The 22,003-nt window shown below is 36.6% G+C and overlaps 1 protein-coding gene across 1 annotated transcript in view; it reads right to left on the bottom strand.

Annotated features, from left to right (window-relative positions):
* LOC309499133 (transmembrane protein 132C) overlaps positions 1-22,003 on the bottom strand; it is a 241,874-nt gene that overhangs the window by 99,874 nt on the left and 119,997 nt on the right. The window contains exon 3 of the mRNA XM_082170196.1: positions 16,872-17,012. Within this exon, the coding sequence (XP_082026322.1) occupies positions 16,872-17,012 (141 nt within the window). The remainder of the gene's footprint in view (positions 1-16,871; positions 17,013-22,003) is intronic.

Raw genomic sequence — 22,003 nt, 5'->3', positions numbered from 1 at the left:
TATACATTATATTTCATCAGTAAAGTTTTTGGGCCTGTTGATCAAACATCTGCATCTCACTAAGAAAGATTCTTTAATTCTTTGGCTCAGAGATCTATTCTTAAAGACACAAAAGGGGTCTTCCTCAATGCACTATATATATATATATATATATATATATATATATATATATATATATATATATGTGCATTGAGGAAGACCCCTTTTGTGTCTTATATATATATATGAACCAACACCTGAAACAGGAACATATAATGCCTCTTCAGACAGCAGAAATAACTATATATATTTGTTTTCAGTGTGAGTGAACAATGAACAATTTACCATTTATCTGGGAAATATATATTTAAAATATTTACACCAAAAGAACCTGCACTTGCTCTACAGGAATGAGATCAAAACATAACGGATGTTAAAAATACTCCTGAAACTGGGTTTAACACTTGCACACACAGACAAGTTAAGAATTATAATAATGATAAATCAACACAAAAATACATTGCCTCTCCTGTCTATTGTCTCCATCGCTTCCATCAGTCGCTAAGTGTACATACGACTTTTTCTGCTTGTTAATGACTTTCCTGTCCAGGTAAATATCATCAGCACTGCAAACTGATAATTAATCCCAAGAGTGTATAGCAGTGTGTGATTCAGGACATGTTAAGCGAATAAGTGGCATGTCATGCATTTGCTGTGTCTGACTCCGTGTGTGATTGAGAGACAGGCAAGAAGAAATTGGCCTTTGCATGTAAGCGATAATAGGACACAAGCTCAGCTAATCAGACTAGTGAATCATACGACTGGTGCTGATGGACTGAAAGAGGGCAGAAAAAGAAAGGCAAAAAAGAAATCTGAATCATTCAATTCAAAGGTAGGTGTCTTAGAAAGAGTGTATTGGTTTGAGGAGAACCAGAGAAGAGCATTGGAAGTGTTATGGAAGGCCTAAATAAAACCCATTAAGCCAGAACAAGGACCAATCCTATGTATATGTGCTATCATTGCTGATGAGGCTACAATGTTTGCAGCCGTTTAATCATTGAGACAGAGAATATTAGGCATGAAAAGTCCAAAACAATTATTTGGAAAGAACCAACCAACGGAAATTAAAGCACACCTGTTCAATCAGTTTGATTTTCCTCCACATTTCCTGTCAGAAAAGCAAAAAGGGACTGTCATAACAATGATGCTTCAAAAAGACTAATTAAAAGCCTGCCACTTTCAGATACTCTGATGAATGCATGATAACAGGCAAACAGAAATTTATCATTGATGGCACCAGATTGATTTATATGATAAGTCAGTAAGCTGTATTTTTTCTTTGCCTGATAAAAATCTAAAAGGCATGAACGTCTTTCCTAATTAGCTTTTATTTGTATGTGAAAATAAGTTGGTAAATGCTTCTAAACAACAATGTTAATTACTAGTTTTTCTATAAAAAGTTGCTTTACATCAATTCATTATAAATCATGATAACAAAACTAATTCACACTTAAAAACCCAAGGTCTCTTGTCGTTGAGATGAATCATATAGACTGATCAAAAAGGCAGCATCAACCTTTGAATGGCTTACTTACAATCTGTTTATGCGCATTTAACTGACATAAAAGATAGTATTCTCACAAATTACACACCTCACCCAGCACACCACCAAATACTTCTATGCACTATCAAATACTTTGCTCTTGTCATGTTCACCTTTTGTATTCAACGTCAACTAATATCTCTTCACTCAGTAAAGAGATGAGTCAAGAGATATACAAAAAAAGACACATTTTGTCTCTGTAAGCTCAGTCCTGAGAGACGTGTGACAGCACAAACAGGTACAAGGTCATGTTTGAGTCTCAGTATGACAGATAATGTAAAACAAAAACAAGAGAGACTCTCCTCGACTTACAGTAAAGAGTAGATAGTACAAGAGATTAGGGGTGGAACGGTACATGTATTCGTATTGAACCGAAACGGTACGGGCGTCACGGTTCGGTGCATAAATTTACACGGAGAATACACGGTATAAAAATAAATAAAACTTGCGTGCAAATTAATGAATGTAATGCGGAACCACTGTTAGATACGTGGGACACCTAATCTGTAGCCCCGCCTTAGCTCTGAAGCAGGCTGCGAAGTAAAGATTGCAACGCTGGAATATGTTGTGTGTGTGTGTGTGTGTGTGTGTGTGTGTGTGTGTGTGTGTGTGTGTGTGTGTGTGTGTGTGTGTGTGTGTGTGTGTGTGTGTGTGTGTGTGTGTGTGTGTGTGAGAGAGAGGCGCGGGCGCGATCGAAAAGTCGCAAAGTGTTTACTTATATTTGTGTGCATGTGTGTGTCTGTGAGGCGCGGGCGCGATCGAACAGTGTAAACATAAACATGTTTATACAGGACATCATTCAAACTGCAAAGTGTTTAAGTTACTGTTAATTAAAATTTTAAGGAAAACAAATATATTAATCTGAAATGTAGCAAATTAATTTTCAATTCATTCAGGTACAATAACCAAACATATCTCAAGGTCTTTTTGTCTTTTTATTCATTTAATTAATAAACGAATTATATAAAACTATTGTCAGTGCACTACAAATAAACTGGTTCTATGCCTTTACTTTATTAATAAAACTTATTTAAAAAATACAAGGCTTAAGTAATTTATTTTCCTTTGGAGGTACAGCCTGAGACATGCACAAGCCTTCTGCATTTTTGTTTTGCTTTTCCCTCCATTGTACCGAACTCGTACCGAACCGTGATGTCTGAACCGAGGTATGAACCGAACCGTGACTTCTGTTTACCGTTCCACCCTTACAAGAGATATTATGAAGAGATTAACGGTTAAACGGATAATGGTTAAACACCTGACATCCAAAAGGAAAGAAAATCAGAAAGAAGGACTTTAGTACAGCAAACTCTTATAGAGTTAGTTCAATCTGTTCATCATTTAAAGTAATCCAGTCTCTTCAGGAAATTTGAACTAAACCACTCAATTCATATGGATTCATTTTACGATCTCTTTATGAACTTTTTGAAGCGTCAAAGTGGTAGTTGTGTAGACTGTCAATTGAGGGACAGAAATCTATCAGATTTCATAAAAAAATATCTGCATTTGTGTTCCGAAGATAAACAAAAGTATTACGGATTTGGAATGACATGAGGGTTAGTAAATGTGAGTGTGTGTGTCTATATACATGCATATACTACACTTACACAAACATTACTTTTATTCAACAAGGATGCGTTAAATTGATCAAAAATGACAGTAAAGACATTTATATAATTACAAAAAAATAAAAAATTCTAATAAATGCTGTTCTTTCAAACTTTCTATTCATCAAATAATCCTGAAAAATAAGTAGCACAGATTCTACAAAAATATTAAGCAGCACAACAACAAGTTTTCAACATTGGTAATAATAAGAAATGACTTGAGCCCCAAATCGCCATATACTGTATATACATAATACATTCAGCAGTTATATATAGCAAAAGGCAGACACAGTGGATGTGGCATCAGGCCTCATGTCCAAAAAGAAAATAAAGTGTCCAAGGGGGAAAAGTGTCTAAATAAACAGGGGATCTGGTGTCCTCGTCATGCCAGGGAATCGTGAAGGAGGGGCAGTTTTCATTCAGGATGGGTCAAGGTAAGGGGGCTGGGTCCGACAGCAGCGACTGGCAGACCGGCATCATAGCCCGTCTGCCCAAACGTGTTTCCCATCTGGACTGCGGATCCGGCAACTGCGGGTCCTCAGCCCTCAGTCCAACTGCATGCTTTAGGAGAGACACGCTTGGCATTTAACAGTGGTGATGATGAAGCTCCAAACGATTCAGGTTTGCCTCATCACGTGCTGCCAGTCCTGGTTGTTACCGCGCCCCTTCTCTCTCTCACACACACACTCTTGTTGGGAACCTGGCGAGGGGACGGCTATTTAAGGGATGGGGTGGTGCTGATAATAAGGGGGAGGCAGCCATTCCGTCACAATATATGTGTGTGTGTATATATCACCTGTGGACTGTTGGAATTCTTTGAACTACAATTCAGTAAATTCACGTAATTCCAGTTCAAATTCGTATTCAACTTCCAGTGATGAGTGGCCAATTCATTTTCAGTTCCAACAAGTTATGTTAATGAAACTCAGTTCTTAAATTCTGAATTTAGCCCCACTGATACACAGACATAGCAAGTACATGTCTAATAAGAGGAGAAGAAACTCTCAAGCGGGCAGGGACTACCTCTCTCTCTCTTTCCCTTTGAGACTAAAGGAGCCATTTATAATGCTAATTGGTTCTAACATTATGAATTTGGGAATAACATTCTTTACCTGCTCTGATTTCTCCTCCATTAAACCCATTCAACGACACTGAACTTAATATGAAACAGAAAGAGGAAGGCCGCATTTAAACACACACCTAATCAAACACAGCTTTTTTTCTTGTGTTAACATCTGTTTCTAGTGATCCAATTACAAGTGGTCAGTCGAGACAAATTGCTGTTTACACCTGATCTCAGTCTCTAGTGGCTACCTGTGATTGGATTTCATCAAGGTGGTGGTGCACTGAGGGCTAGAATTAGAAGTCTGATTGACATGAATTACAGAATTGATGCAAAGTATGAGCAAGAAGTAGTCATCACCTAGGTTACATAAACTGTATGTATACAAGAAATGTTTCCTGATCCCCAAATCAGCATATTAGAATGATTTTTTGTGACACTGAAGACTAGAGTAAGCTGAAAATTCAGAATGACATTTTAAAATATATTAAAATAAAACTGTTATTTTAATTTGTAATAATATTACTGATTTTACTGTATTTTTTATCAAATACATGCAGCCTTGGTGAGCACATGAGACTTCTTTCACATACATAAATCCTACCGACCCCAAACTTATGAACAGAAGTGTATACATACGGTACACAAATGTTAATTTGAACAGATGTGATTATTTGTTTGTAATTATTTTAATTAAGCTGAAATTAGACAACTTAATTTAATTAAATATGTTATGCATGTAAAAATTTAATAATTTTTAATTTATAATAAATTATTAATTACGTATTGCACACAAGTTACATGTTCTATTATTAATATGATTATAGAATAGGAAACCATGCAAATGGAATGCAAAATGGAGGCATTATATGATTTTTGGGCTAGATTTAAGGATAAAAACATTTGAGTTCCCGCACAAATCTATCTTCATAGTGTGTGGTAGTTTAAGCCCCCTGTAATATATGAATTATTTGACCAGTGGGCTACTTCTGAAGGCAGCAAGTCCATGGCTCCTGTTTTGACAAATCCTGCTCAGTTTTGCCAGCTCTAAAGCCTGAGACAAATCTGCTGCAGAGTTTGAAAATGTGTGCCTAAGCTTGAGTCATGAACAAACTCTCAAGCATAATTCCTAAAATTACTGTTTCTGCATTACATATGTACCCTACTTATCCTGTTTTAAGCTGAGAGGTCTTACTCACAGACCTGTTCGAGCCCTTCTGCCCAGGAACAGTAAAAAATCAACTTTAAAAGTTTTTCATTTGGGAGTACTTACAGTAGGCCTATACTGAATGTGCACGGTTTGTCAGATAAGAATACAATTATAAGAATAGTTCACTCAAAAATTAAACATCTGTCATCATTTACTCGCCCTCATGCAACTCTAAACTGATTTTCCTTCTTCCATGAAACACAAAAGTAGTTGTTTAACAAAATGCTGATGTTGCTCTTTTCCATACCATTAATGTGAGTGGTTTCTGCGCGGAAGCACCGCAATGAGTTCAACAACGCTCGTAACACGGATAATATAGTTCAAATACGGACTAGAGCAAGCGCGTTTCAAGTTTTTATGGACATATTTCATCCTCAAGTTCTCTTGCACAGGTCTTCTTCAAATGAAATATATGTCCAAATAAGGACACTGATGCAGCCGTACGTCTGTTCATGAGCGCGATGACAGGAGGAATTATTCTGATACACAGAAGTCAATGATGTAGACTGAAATTCAAAGAACAACGAACAAAAAAGTAACTATGCCTTAAAGCACAATTTATACTTCTGCGTCAAACTCACGTCGTAGTGTGTAGCGCGTGTACCCTTCGGCGTGTGTAGCGCGTGTACCCTTCGGCGTTCTTTTGAGTGTGTTATATAGGATTATATTTTTTGAAATGCATCAAGGTGCCCTCAAATCCATTTTTTGTCATTTGCCATCATTGACAACTTAACACTAGAAGTGCCATGGCGGTCATTTTGACCGTTTTGAATTTTATATCTGCAATAACTTTGTTGAAAAAATAAATAAAATCCTGCTGGTACCTGACTTTTCCTAAAAGTGTCTGTATTTTCATTTAAAATGTTTTTCATATAAATTACACATAAGGCAAAAAAACAAATGAACATATTTATTTACCTATTTCGGCCATAGACGGTCATATTGACCGCACTGAATTTCGCGGTATTATTATACATATACCAATATACACAACAATAAAATGTGGTAAAAATACACAAAACATATTCCACAACAAATCATTTAAATGTAATGATATTCAGAAGAGAACAAGAATGAAAAAATAACTATAAACAAGCCAAAATGAAATACTTTATAAGCGAAAGTGAAAGTAAGCGGCGTTGGGCTCACTTAACGCTCTAATTAGAATCAAAATGTTTCAACATTTGCGATGTATTTGGATGGTAAACTATTCTTTATTATAGGCTTTGTACTTCACTCACGTTCCAATATCGACGGAAAAAATCGCCCTCTTCACATGCGCAAAATGGTACAAATTGCACTAGGCTACTGACTATATAAACAGAGCAGTTGAATTTTTATATGTTAGGTTGACTATTTTATTATTATATTTTATTATGGCTATAATGAACAGGCTGCAATGTCAAGATTGCAATGCTGGAATATGGTGTGTGTGTGTGTGTGTGTGTGTGTGTGTGTGTGTGTGTGTGTGTGTGTGTGTGTGTGTGTGTGTGTGTGTGTGTGTGTGTGTGTGGGTGTGGGTGTGGGTGTGTGTGTGTGTGTGTGTGTGTAAGGCGCGGGCGCGATCGAACAGTGGAAACATGAAAACATAGGCTGCTTCGTCATTTTGTTCAGGCCATCTACGGATATTATTTATTTATAAATGTATAATTAAACTTGTTTAAATGTACAGTTTGGTGTAGTTTTGTTTTTAAAAGATATCCTAATACAATAAATGCATCAATCTCTCAATTGGGTATTTATCATTAAAGATATAGAGTTTGGAATCTAGCGGTCAAAATGACCGCTTGCGGCAGTTCTAGTAGTTATGGAAATCTGGCACTTCTAGTGTTAAAGCTGATGTTTGCAGCACAATATTTTACTGGAAGGGTAAAACTGATGGTTATTTTCGCCAGTTACGGCTTGTTAGATCTAGCATTCTGCCCGCTTTTAATCAGGCACAGAGATAAAGTAGTGCGTAAGATTAAATTTATTTTAATGAACGAACTACAGCATGTATTTGAAATAATTATTGAGAGAGAGAGAGCGAGAGACAGATGCGTACCTGTGTCTGTTCAGAGGCTCTCTCTCCATTAACAATGAAGCTATGACTTTAATTACTTCAAAAAATTAAATGCATCTCCCTTCTTGCTGAGAAATATAAAGTAGCGATTCAGTAGCGAAGCTATTTTATTACTAAAAGTCAAGGGGCAGTATCGATAACAAGTTTCTGAGCTCCTGAATGTTTCTGTGTGTGTGCAACGCGATCTCCGCTCTCTGTGTGCGAGTGACGTATGCGTGTGTGCGCTTAGATGAAAACAGTGCATTAATATAGAACGGTGATTCAACTGACTTGGAACTACCTGTGCATTAAACGTTTTTATTGAGAATCAAGTATTCAGACAGACAATGGTATAAGCTCAATTAATTCATCTTTCTACCATCTATAAATTAGCCAATCCAAGTGTGAGGCTAAAGGATCTGGGGCAGTTTACTTTGTGTAATCTATTAACAGTTTTCCTCAGGGTACTCACATCTGAAATCAGTCACGTATGAAACCAAAGTCTCAGGGGCAGGGAAGAAATTAGCTGCTGTTTACTTACGTTCATCCAAGAAGAGACACTTTAGGGGAAAATTAGCAGAGTGAGGTAATGCGTTTCAGAAGTTTGCAGCTAAAATGTTCTGCATATATGTGTCTGTGTGCGTTAGGAAGTGATGTGGTGCTAGAGGGTGGCCCAAAAATATTTCTTTATCTGTCCTTAATAAAGAGTGGGATTAAAAAAGACACACCTGTGTTCAGATTTAGCCCCTAAGCAAACACGCACATACACACAAATAAGACACACAGGCCCCTCAGCTGCTTTAATTCTGAAGACGCATCTGCGGCCACACACCTACAGGGATTTTCACACTCCTGCACATCCATGGCCTAAGAATAAAACAGCATGTAACCCCCCTGGACACAAATACTAATTATATTCCCACAATATCCCACAAATTCCATGCACTATTAAGGAAACAGGCTGCATATCTACAGTATACTATGCATTTTACTTCTCCGATGGTGAGAAATTATATGCTTTTAAGTGTGTACTAAATCACTACACCATTGGTGCATATGTCTTGATAACAGACTCCTTTATTGTGCAATGTTTGCATTTGCATGTAGGCATTAACATTTAGCTAAACAATAAAGGTTGGAGTTGAGAAGTTTTTTTATATTTTTTTATGTTTTTGAAATTAGTCTCTTATGCTCACCAATACTGCATTTTGCATACTAGGTCCTCTTTAATATATTTGAACATGTAATTTAAAATGAATTGTGATGACAAATCCGAAAGTCTTCGGTGTCACATGATCCTTCAGAAGTCATTCTAAAATGCTGATTTGGTTCTCAAGTAGCATTTCTTATAATTATACATTTTGAAAAGTTTTGTGCTGCTTAATATAGGAAACCTTGATACTTTTTTCAGGATTCCCCTACCATATTATCAAACTCAGTAAACACCATACTAATAATGCATACTACAGAAAAGCAGATCTTTTCATGCTCATCTGCTTTTCTGTAGCATGCATTATTAGTATGGTATTTACTGAGTTTGATAATATCATTTATTTCTTTTTATATCAGTCTAATGCATTAAGCCATGTTAGCGTTTCAGAGCGTCCCCGAGGACACGGGTTTCGTGACATCAGCGCGTACAATAGAAGTCCCATTTCATTGGCTAGGTGCCAACCAATAAAACGGCCCCTTTGAACACCCCCGCTCCTGCCCCCTTTCTCTCTCGCCACCACTGAGTTTCAAGTGCACAAGTTAGTTTTACACCTAATATATTGCGAAAAGAGAAGCAAAAGTCAAGGCGCGAAATTTGAAATTGCAGTGACAGATTTGAGAAGTTGCAAGTGCCTATTTGAGGTTGTACTGCGAATGTGAATGTAAGATTAAATGCAAATATATATTACAAGTTTGTGTCTGTCATTGTATTTACACATTTGTGACTACTTGTCTGCAGCTTCAAATTCAGAATACAGGTTTGTGACTATTGTCTGCGAGTGCAAATTTCAACTTCAGATTTTTATTTTACAGGTTTTCACATTGGAGCTGTGAGTGTAAATGTTCACGTACAAGTATGAATATTTATTGTACAAGTTCTCAAATTCACATCTACGTGCTCTCGAGTTTTGCTACTCTTTTAGCTTCATACGCAGTTTCATTTACCTCACACACAGGCTGAAGCGCTGTTTTTTGCCTATTGGACATGACTGCATGAACTTCATCTCCAGTCTCTAGATCTGCTATGGAAGTCACTTTGTGAGCATTTAACCGCTTCATTTTAGAAAAACTATCGTCATGTCATAAACACACAGAAACTCATAGGTCTTCACGGCAACCTGTCCAAATAAAAGTTCGGTTTAACCTGACAGTTGTATAGTAGAATTTAGATACGTCTCAATAATACTGTAATACTAACACTAATACAAATAAATGATCAACAAAACTTTATTATTTAAGGAATAAAAAAAAAATGTTTCTTCCATGTTTTAATTTGATCAGTCAAGCTCATTGTGCAGCACGTTGTTTGACAAAAAGTTTGTTTAATTTCATATTTAAAAGAGATTAAATTAATGTTTTATGTCTTCATTTGATTACCAGAAAAAACACAACAACAAATTTGTGTGGGAAAAAAAAACATGTCATAGAAATATATATTTTTAAATGTTGTACAAGTTTAATAATTGTATAAGTTTCATGATTTCAATTAATTAGACATGCTTTGATTACTAAATTTTTTATTCAACCTGAGTCCAAAAAACAGGCTGAAGGGGGAACATCTTGAGGCCTGCATGAGGGTGGACCCCCATCAATGGACCCCCAGTTGGGGACTTCCCATATCAGGAGACCCTTGAAATGTTTTTCAAACGTCCTAGGAAAATTAAATGCAAAAACCACAATTGTACATTGTGCCAGTGATCACACAGTGAAGTATGTTGTAAATAGTTGTGTGATGTGTAAATAAATGTTGTTTATATTTATTTACCAAATGTATGTGCACTCTTGTCATTTCAGCTCACTCCAGTACTGCACAGATACAAACAACCGCCTAATGCAAGCCGCGTCTATGACAACACCACAAATCCGTAACACGCCCGCTCCGCGACACTAGTAGTTTCATGGGGTAAACCCCCACCCCCTGAAAAAAATCCTATAGGGAAAACACAGGGATTATTTGATAAAAAAGAAAGTTCAAAAGAACAACTATGTTAAATGGGCAAATAAAATGGAACACACTATACTCCTAATTTTGCATACTTCATAGTATATACTGTAGTGTAAATTAAACAATATATAATATGAAAAACCTAGATGCAGCCTTATTCTTTAAACACACTATTATACAGTATGTGAGTGTCTGAATGAGCTCTGGGCCTTTAAATGCATATACAGTTATGTGTAAGATTATTTATTCTTTCTTTGTGTCAGTAAGCCTCACTGTGCACTGTTCTCTGTGGAGCTATTTTTGTAGTAAAATATTAAATGGTACACAGCTCATACACACACAGGGTGTAAGTTGTAAGTCAGTGATAGTTCTCCCAGGGCCTTTACTAATGTTTCATCTCTCTCCTACACGTGCACATAAACACAAATCTACCAGGACAATTGGTGATTTAACCCTGGAGAGCTGTAAAGTGTTTCAAAGAGCAATTTATGGCCAGAGTATCCAACACTATGAATGGACTTTATAAACCCACAGAAGATTTGCCCTTGATTGAGAATGATTCACAGAGTTGTAGTCAAATGATCTGAATAAATTTTTTTATTTTTTTTAAAAATGTTTTTAAGTACAGGGAGTAATAACGTCATACTTTATTCCACAGTGAGGTTCCAGATATTAAGCCCTTTTACGATTCTAAACCCAGTGGACATATACGAACACACATGCACATTCACCTCTCAAAAGTGCTCTGGGGACAAATATTTTTCAGATCATCCATGTACAATTAACTGTCTCATATTCATTTGTGATATTGTGCTAATGATTTAATGCTTACATGTTAGTGCATCTCAGCATAGAAAAAAAAAAAAGTTTTATACTTGTAGGGCGATTGGTTTCATTGACCATTTTTAAATGTTTTAGAAATATATGAAGATACATTTAAACAAATGATTTTAGTAAAAAATAAAGTAAAATAAAATAAAAAAGAGTATAGATAAGATATAAAGTTTTTGTTATATGGCCAAGCCCAATTTATACCTGTTACAAGGCTGAAAAGTCAAAGGTGAAGTTTAAAATTTGTGTCTGTTGTTTTCTGCAGAAATTACACACATCATGTTGCTCAAACTCTGATTCAACAACTGGTATGTTTCACTACATGGCATTTTTTCTATGTTAAATTGTTTTACTAAAAATATATGTAGATACATTTAAATAAAATATATTATTAAAAGGTAAATAGAATTAAAAAAGCATAATATATAGATAAGATATACTTTTTTTTTGTTATATTACCAAGCCCTGTTTATACTTGTTACAGGACTGAAAAGTGAATGGTGAAGTGTGTAATTTTTGTCTGTTTTTTTCCACAGAAATTACACACATCATGTTGTTCAGCAAGCGTTCAAACCAAGCAAAAGAGTGTAAATATTTCCTCTTGCAATACGAGTGGCTTTAGCCTTGTGTCTTAAAGCATTCGGTTAGTGTGCATTGAGATGTAGCTGTAAACTTTGCGGGGTGAGGGGTTACCCATTCTACAGCAGTATGCTTCAGTGGAGCACTCTGGTATACAACCCATTATCTCTCTCTCTCTCTCTCTCTCTCTCTCTCTCTCTCTCTCTCTCTCTCTCTCTCTCAAAGACAGTCGCACACATAGATGGAGACAGGAATCACTAGCCGCTCACATGTCCTGTTGCCTCTGTCCTATTAACCCCGTTCCTCTCCCTCCCTATCAGACTGTTGCCTTCAGCGCATAAACACACTGAGTTTTTGTAAACATGATGCATTAGTCATGTAGTATGTAGCCTAGACTGACCACCTCACTGCCCTACAGTTTACCACAGTTACTTGTATTATTAAAAAACACCATTAAAGTATAAAGAGCACAAAAAAGTAGCGTAAAACTGTGGTTCTCAAACAGGGTGGAGTAGGGGCCTCAGAAAACTTCCAAAGTCGCCTCAAGATTACTTCAAATTATGTAAAATAAGACAAAACAAGCATTAAAGTAAGCTAAAGCAACTATTAATCAAGATATTTCATATTTTAATTCACCCCTGAATAAACCTGGATACATGTCTGATTGTAAAAGTGTGGTTTCTACACCAAGAAAAATCAAGTAAATTATTAAAATTGTAAAAATCCATGGCCATCCTTATAATGTGTATACGTATTTTTAGTTATGCAAAGCTCCAAAATATTTTATGGAGTAGAAATTTAGAGTACAAATATGTTTTTAAAATCCTTATCCGTAATCCTTATCCAGTAAATCACAAACAACTGTATTATCGAATATGAGGTTATCGAATATTGTTTAATCTTTTGACAGCCCTAATTCAAAGTCTTCTGAACTATACAATATTACTATGGTGCTTTTTTGTTGTTGTTGTTGTTGTTGTTGTTGTACATGGAGCTCAACAGTGTCCGCCATTCACATTCTTTGAAAAGAGTGCCTCAGAGATTCTGCTAAACTTCTTTGGCAGTGGAAGACAGAAAATCAGTTTGGAACGACATGAGCGTGAGTGAACTACTCCTTTAAGTGAGTGAGATAGTATTTGTGTTTTCATTATCACATTTAATCACATTATCATATTTAGGCCAAAACCCAGCATGTGTGTGACTTCTGTGCTCTACATACCCTCTATCTCTGCTCTCAATGACCCATAGACTTCTCTAATTTTATTTCCCCATATTTTCATTAGTTGTGGCTGTGCAACCGAGGGAAATACATTCTGCCTGCTTCTGTGTGGCAGTAAATCAATACAGTGAGCGTTAGTCTTCTCTCCTCCTTTCTGTAGACTGTCATCCCTCAACTCCTTCTCTCTCTCTCTCTCTCTCTCTCTCTCTCTCTCTCTCTCTCTCTCTCTCTCTCTCTCTGTTTAGATTTCTCCAGGTTCTAACAGTTAGACTGATAACGCCTGCCGCAAACATCCAAAGGTATTACAGCAATCTGAAGAGACGCAGTCAACAATACAAGCTGGGGTGAGTGTGTTGTGATGGGTGACACAGAGGATCTAATAGCTTAACTATCTCACTATTGTAGACTTGCGATGCCATATCGCCATTGTGTTTAAAACACCACTCTGAAAAGAAGAGGGCAGATGTGGACCATTTCCACAAAGTGTAGAAATGTATTCCTGTGATGGCAAAGCTGAATTTTCAGCTGTCTTCCGTGTCACATGATCCTTCAGAAATCTTTCCAATATGCTAATTTGGTGCGCAATTATTATTGGTGCCTAATTATTAATAATGGTTCCTATTATTATCAACGTAGAAAACAGTTTTTGCTGTTTAATATTATTGTGAAAACTGTCATCTTTTTTCAGGATTCTTTGAAGAATAGTCATTTCAAAAGCAATTATTTAAATCAGAAATATTTTGTAATATTATAAATGTCTTGCAATCTTTTTTTTTTTATCTTTCTTACTTCGATTTTGAATTGTAGTGTATCAAGGTTTCCACGAAAATAGTAAGCAGCAAAAACAGTATTTTACTACAGTGACCTAAATATCAATTCAACAGATTTTGTGAAAATTATGACATTATATGATTTTAATTGTAGGATACAGTCAATACCTCTGTTCAAAGCCCCTTCTTGAAGGGGATACAGACATTTGACATGTTTAAAACTAGCAAATTTTTATATAACATAAAAAACAGCATATATTATCTAGTTCTCACAACAACACATGGGGAAGAAAAGTAACGGAACACAAAGTGTAACGTTTCATGGAATGTGCCACAGAACAGTGAGATAAAAAAGGAAGGCTCGTTACCCCTCTGTTTATTTAATGGCAAAAACAACTTTCTCTTCTTCTCTCACTGCTTTTTGCCACGGCAGAACGTGTGATCAGAATACACTAATAAAACCAACTCTTTTTTTCTCTTATTATTCATCTTCTCTCCCTCCATCTCTCCTGTCAGCGTGTGACTCACAGCAACAACTGAATCAGAGAAGCATTTAAGTGCAGGAACCAATTTTCCCCACCGTATAAAAACCACATGAGTACGAGAGCCGAGCAATTACCGGCGACGATGACAGCTTTAGGGTGACGCTCGGGTCGTAAATTTCTCACTCCGCATGCCGTTGGGAGATTTCTACATGCTTTGGATATCAGGACGGACTCCCATAAATCGCGGAAACGTCTATTAGAATTCCCATTCCGGCGTTCCTCTCTCCTAACCCATCTCCTCACGCTGCCTGGGGAGCTAACCTAGAGCGGTGCTAACGGCGGCGCCGTCATGAGGGTGACTGCTACGGGAAGACGAGGGGGAATGCGAGGAGCTAATTTGCACAGGAGGAGGACAGCGGGGCTGAGGAGGCTGCCAAGGAATCGCTGAATGGTCGAGAAAGCAGAGGAGATGTTGGAGACGCGGCGAATGCGCCAGAAAATCCACGGAGGACGACTCGCGAGGCCTAATCAATCAAAGAGTGTGTGCGGTGATTAAAAAGCACTCAGGTGGAATTTGTTACAGTGAAGAGTTTTCTCTCCTCAAAGGAAGAAAAGAGCCAGTGAGTGGCAGAAACTGAAATAGGAGCCCAGATTACGAAGCCTTGGAGCTAATCATTTCTTCTACAACAGTCCCCAACACTCCAACCTCCTTGTACAAACGTGGGGGGAAAAAAAGTTAACAGAACGAAAAAAACAATAAGACCACAAAATGGTGTGAAATTTCAAGTGATGCACCATATATTCTGTGACAGAGCATAAAATATTATTGACTTTACATTGATGTTTTCATGAAAATTAAGCATTTTTCCCAAGACAATGATTCTCATAACTGTATTTCAGTATTTTGTACTTTAAAGGGATACTTCAGGATTTAGCATTAAGCTTTGTATTAGTAGAAAACCTGAAGTATTTTCGAATTACCGCGCTTTCCACCCTCATATCCCCCTGAGACGAGAGATTTATGTATTTTTTGTCTGGAAAAAATCCTCAGATGACGCAAAAATCGTCATTTTGCGTCACCGGAGGATTTTTTGGCCCGAGGCTAAAGGAATACAGCCAGAAGGAGGAGCTAGATCCGCATGTGTTCAACCCGCCCATAGAGGGTGGGATCTCACTTTCAGAATGTACACATAGTGTCAGCCATCTTTCTTTGGAAGCTAAGATAGCAGGCTCTTGTTCTGTGGAGAAAGCTGAGTAGTAAGAGAAAGCTGAGTAGTAGGGGTTACCATCCTCTGGCTGTCGAGATCGTCCAAAATGTCCGGGATTCGGCTTTTGCTTTCTGCAGTTGCCATTCACTGTTTACATGCACACCTTTTGTTTCAATCTAACTGAATTCATTCCGATCGGTGAATCTGAATGTAGTGTTTACATGAACGCTAAAAAAGTGATCGGTTGATGTGCGTTTTAACATTGTTAAGAAAATTCCCACTCCTCCGTGAGAGATAGGAGACTGATGCGTCTCAGTAATCACGCCACCGGCCTCACGCCGTTCTCCCGCGGCCGTCAGCCTCGTCCTGCTCGCCACAGTAAACATAATGAATGGCGACTGTATAACGCAAAAGCCGAATCCCGGACATTTTGGGCGATCTCGAAATCCTGGGCAGACTCGTCACGGAGACTCACTAGTAGCCTAGCCTTGTTGTTTCACTGTGCTCTCTTACCGGTAGGCGTGGCTTGGGAGTGGCCTCCTAGGGCAGCGAAGCAAGTGCATTCTGGGAGTTGTTGTCTTTCATCCACATAAGCCAAAAATACATTTTCTGGCTTTTCTCAGTCTAGAAGGCTCCAAATTCAAAAATAATTTCACATTTCTTCTACATAAATGACCGATTTAAAATACACATTCATCTTTCCAGAGGTGAAGTATCCCTTTAATATAGTTATACAATTATTTTTATTATTTCCATTTATAAAATTTTACTTTAAGCATGCTATCACTTTACATTTAATGATGTTTGAATGAAAAAAAAATCACCTTACAGTAATGAGAATGAAATCTTCACAATATGGTAATGAGAACTAAGGTGAAATGTGCTTAATTATGAAAATTATGCCACAGACTAAAAACAGACTACTTTTTTAAACAAAATATAATTCCTTGTTTATATTTTTATCTTTTGGGTGAAATGTAATCAAGTGTTTTGTGAGATTTATCCAAAATGCCTGAAATAGTAAACATAAAATCATACAGTAATAAAATAATTAGCTATTTATCCACATGAACTCGACTTGAAAAAGTAAGCAGGGAATGACATCATAACAGTACTTACTTCTCATTGGAGGAGCTGGCCTTCCGCTGGCAGAACATGGACAGGGAGGAGGAGCCAGGCACTACTTCTTGCTTGATTTCCCACGCTGCCAGATTACTGGGCTTCACCACCATGAAATTAATGCCTTCCCCATACTGGACTCTAAGGAAATCAAGAACACAGGTTTTGAGCCTAAACAACACACCCATATACTTATTTTCTTAACATAACTTTATACAAATTATGCTCAAACACACATTTTTGTTTTTAATTGAGAAAATTAAGCCCCTTAATGATAACATACTGCTTTTTTATTACTCATTTAATAAATAATCAACTACCACCAGGTATAAAATCCCTAGCAAATGAGTTACATTAATATTTTGTGTTAATTCCACATCCAAATTTAGGAAAGCAACCCCATGGGGGTGTAGATCATACTTTTTTCTTAGCGTTGTCTCAACAACACATTAGTAAGCTAATACATATTAAACACCTCTGTTTAGGTGTGCACTTATGTACTTTGGAAAGTATACAGTAAAGTGTATAATAATATGTGTACAAGTATGTGTGCATTTTTTATTGATAAACCTCTGTCCTCTGTACCTGTCTGCTGACTCAACTATTCCTCACCTTAGCAAGATTCTGCAGACTTTATTAACACACACACACACACACACACACACTGCATCTGCCTTTCAATGGCCTTGGAAATAGCAGAGGTGAGATTCCCATAACTTAAACTTTCCTCTGTGGCTCTCACACTTTATTCTCTAGGTTTGGCATTACTATTTTTAGTCTGTTGACAGTAGCTACGTTTACATGGACACCTTTTGTTTCAATCAATTCATTACGATTTATGAATCCGAACAGTGTTTACATGAACACTAAATATAGTGATCGGCTTGATGTGCGCATTTATATGTCACGCTTCAAATTCCAAATGATTTTATTGACATGCGCGCACTGAGTTTCCCTTGGTTTGCGCACACTATTCTACTAAATTGCTTCTTTTCTTTGTTCTAAAGAGCAGACTTAATATTAATCTATTTTGGGTCCTAAATAGGAGACAACAAGCACATGAACCATAGTGACGTGCTGCTTATAGCCTATTTATCAAGCAGTAAAAACAGCCATTCCCGCACCGTCTGTGGATGAGTGTTTGAAACAAGGACTGGTGGGACGTTGTCCTGCTCCACTTCACAGATGATGAGTGGAAGGACATTTTTAGAATGACGCGACAGTCATTTATGACACTTCATTCAACAACAACAACAACTCGTTCCTCGCGTCATTTGTCATTACGTCATTTCTACGTCATTGCACATGCGCAGTCCTTTCCAGTTTTGGTTTTTAATCCAATCAAGTGTTTATGTCCTCTTGATAGGATGAGAAAAGGTTTAACCCACCCCTACAATCCAAAAGATATCGGATTTGGCCAATTTATTCCAATTGACAAGGTTACATGTGACTTTTTTATTCCGACTGTGATAGTAGTCCGATTATAATCGGATTGTTAGGGTCCATGTAAACGCAGCTAGTGTTTGAACTCAGGACTGTATGCATGTTCAAATTAAAATGCAAACCACAGAGAAAAAATTAAACAGAACTCTTTTTAAACTCATTTATAATGACTGCTAATTAAAAGGATCCGTTCTCTTTTCTGAGTTTGGTCTCACAGACTATATAAAACCTATACAGAGTTGAAAGATTTTTTTTTTATTATTAATAAATGACTTAGTTTGGCACTATTGTAATTGGTGGAGCAAAAGTAATCAAAAGAATGTTTAAAATGTAAGTTACATAATATTATTCCTGAAAAACTAAAATATAAAAAGTATTCCTGTCTTTTTTACACCGACACATTCTCATTTCCTGAAGCAGATTTATGTTGCATATAGCCACCTCATATTTGTGAGCAGAAAGCAAATGATGTAAATAGGTTACTGTGGTAAAAACAACACAACCTTAAATGCCCAGAGACAGAGATTCATTAAAAAAATAAACATACGACTCTGCTCTGTTCTCTGCATAATTACACCACTGTAGCCATGAATTAAAGAAGGAATAGAACAATAAATTGTCTTTCTTCTATAATAAAAAAAACACCCCCTTAAAAAAAAAAAAAAAAAAAAAAAAACTTGCACAGCTACAAAACAGTCTAAAAGAGGCTGTAAATGTCATGACTAACAAGATCCATCCAGACCAAAAAATAAGTAGTGCTACTTTTGTTATTTCTCAGACACAGAAGACATAGGACTGTTCCTCACTTTTCTCTGGCACACCCACAATACACATAAATCACACAAAAATATATATTAAGTCCAAGGGCCTGTTTCACAAAAAAAACTTCTTAAGTTAAGACATTTCTTAAAATAAACTCTAAGAATAAATTTTTTTTTTACAAATAATTAAACTTTTTTTTTTAAATTCATAAGAATGTTCCAAAGTGCAATTCTTAGAGAGAAAAAATAATTCTCACAAATGTTAAGAACATTCTGGTCATTTAATTATTCTTTAGTTTTGTACATAGAACAATCTTACAAAAAAAAGAAGAAATATTCTTAAGAAATACAAAATATACAAATATTCTTAAATGCATTCTGAAGTTATAAAATGATAAGTCAAGAATATTTTTATTCCTAAGAATGTTTTGTGAATCCAGCCCCAGGAAAAGTTCATTCAGAAACCATAGCCAATTTCTCAGAAAATATGATTGGGAAAAAGTTGTTTGTCAGTTACGATGGGTCAGTGGTTCAATAACAGATTCTTATTGTAAAGTAACCTTGAGCCTGAGAAAGGTGGTATATAAAACAACTACTACTTCACTACAATATGTAAGGAATAATTGACGACAGGCCGTTGAATTATTAGAAAAATAATGCACACCCGAGGTGGTAATGCGGTCACGACGCGAAGCGGAGTTTTTCTAATAATTCAACGACCTGAAGTCAATTATTCCGCTTATACTAAAGTTACCACACCTCGAAACATTGTTCAGATTATGTATTTCAAGACGTTTGTAAAGTTTTTGTCATTAAAATGCTCTTGTATGTGGGACTAATTTCTTACGCATCTAATCCCATGCCTCCGTTGCTAATTCCAAAACGTAATTTTAGAGTTAGTAACGGAGGTTTGAGCCACTGATAGCAGACTAATGCTGGGACACACGACTCGCTGACACATTCTCTGACTGTTTTCATCGACTGCAGCAGATTTTAAACACCGACTTTGAACACAGACTGAACGCTGAACACGCGTTTGGGCATGATCAGTCATAACTCATAAGTATCAAATTACATTCATTATGCAGTTATTAATGCAGTTATTAGAGAGAGATTGTTGCAATAATGAGACAGAAAAGCATGTGCGTCAATATTATTATTTATTAATTAATTCAATTCGTTTTAATTAATTCGTTCATTCTTTTTTTTTCTCATTATTGACAGATGACAGTAGACTATAGCCAAATAAATGAAACACAAAGCCCTTTTAACAAGTAGGCCTATCAATAATTATTTATTTTTTATATTATCTGCAATAAAAATCCGTGCTGCAGGACTATCCATTTATTTAGCCTATATTCAGTTTAATTTTCTATTGATTATAGATAGGACTATATACTTTATTTATTACAATTAAACTGCATGTTTCTATTGATTGTGAAGCTAGACATTGAAAATTGCAGATCAAGCGCATGGGGCGAAATGCTTTTTCTTGTTATGAATTGTATCCTATTTTCCGTTATTACAGTTGACTACGCGAAGTGATATGGAACTGTAATGCGGTCAAGACCTGCCTGGAACTACTTTAGCCGTGCGTTTCCCTGAAAATAATGCACACCTTAGAACGTTCGTCAACCAATCAGATTCAAGCATTCAACGGCCCTGTAGTGTAAATGTGGATTAGCCATTGAGCTACATGAGTTCTTCACCAACAAGACTAATTTGCTGATTTATTTGGTGACTTTCTCTGTAGGTTACATCATTACAACAGCAGGTGGCACCACCTAAATGTGGAACATTATAAGTCAATGAATCATTCACTCAACAGATAATCAAATTTGATTTATGTGACTGATTCATAATATCAACCATAATACTGTACATTTTGCCCTGTAAAAACATATGTTGCCTCCCATTTTTCTTTAAAATTAAAGGTAGGCTAGGCAAGGTAGGTAGGGTTTTGTTAGACTGGCTGAAACTCTCTTCACATCCTGATAGCAATCAATAATATAAACAGAAGTTGTCTAAATATATAAAAAAAATTAAAAAAACTACGTATATCTTCTGTGGAAGTCTCAGGACCAAAAAAAATGTCATCCAATCATTGCATTTGGTTCGAATGCAGTGATAGGATTTTTCTACCAGCCTGTCAACTTATGTATTTCCATACCTTTGTGCACCCTGCTCACGCATCACACGTCATCAGCACGTTCCGTAAGGCTATGCAGAGTTGTAGACACACAGTCACTGAACGGCGCAAACAAACAGCAGCCGCCGCCTTACAGTTCCTCCTGAACCAAAACAACGAGCTTCTGCTGTGTTCACAGCATAGCATAACAGTAACTACGAGATGACAACCCGTGGAGTTCTACATGGAGCTTTTCACAACCTCAGACTCTGATTTATGCGTTTCAATGGCAACCTATCAACGGCAAAATGAATCTGCAGCAGTCAGGCGGTACAAGTAAGAGTTCTATAAGTTGTTTATGTTCATTATTATTATAACATTATGAGCTTTGAGACATGAGGTAATGTAACACCATCTCTCACACTGTAAAAAATTTCTAACCTCTCCAAGTCAAAATTTTCTAGTGACTGGTCACATCTAAATTTTTTAATTGGCCCAAGTGCAATTCTTGTTGCAATAGTCTGTTAACATTGGCTCAATGAGAAATAATACGTCAGACTAATTGAAAAATTTAGATGTGATCAGTCACTAGAAATTTTGACTTGGGGATGTAATCTTTTTTACAGTGCATGATGCTTTGCAGACTTTGCTGTGCATGTCATGTGTTTTGGAGGAGGTGTGGCTTTGGAGACACTCTGAAGGGAGGGTGAAACGGGATCTATTGCTATTGCTCCGAAATAGCCCAAATTTCTACCCTACCTTTAAGAAAATTGATTTGGAACCAACTTTACAAATTCTGA

This window comes from Leuciscus leuciscus (assembly GCF_965113295.1).
Source record: "Leuciscus leuciscus genome assembly, chromosome: 5".
NCBI lineage: Eukaryota > Metazoa > Chordata > Actinopteri > Cypriniformes > Leuciscidae > Leuciscus > Leuciscus leuciscus.
Note: the sequence above shows the minus strand (reverse complement) of the source record. Positions and strands in the feature narration are given on the sequence as shown.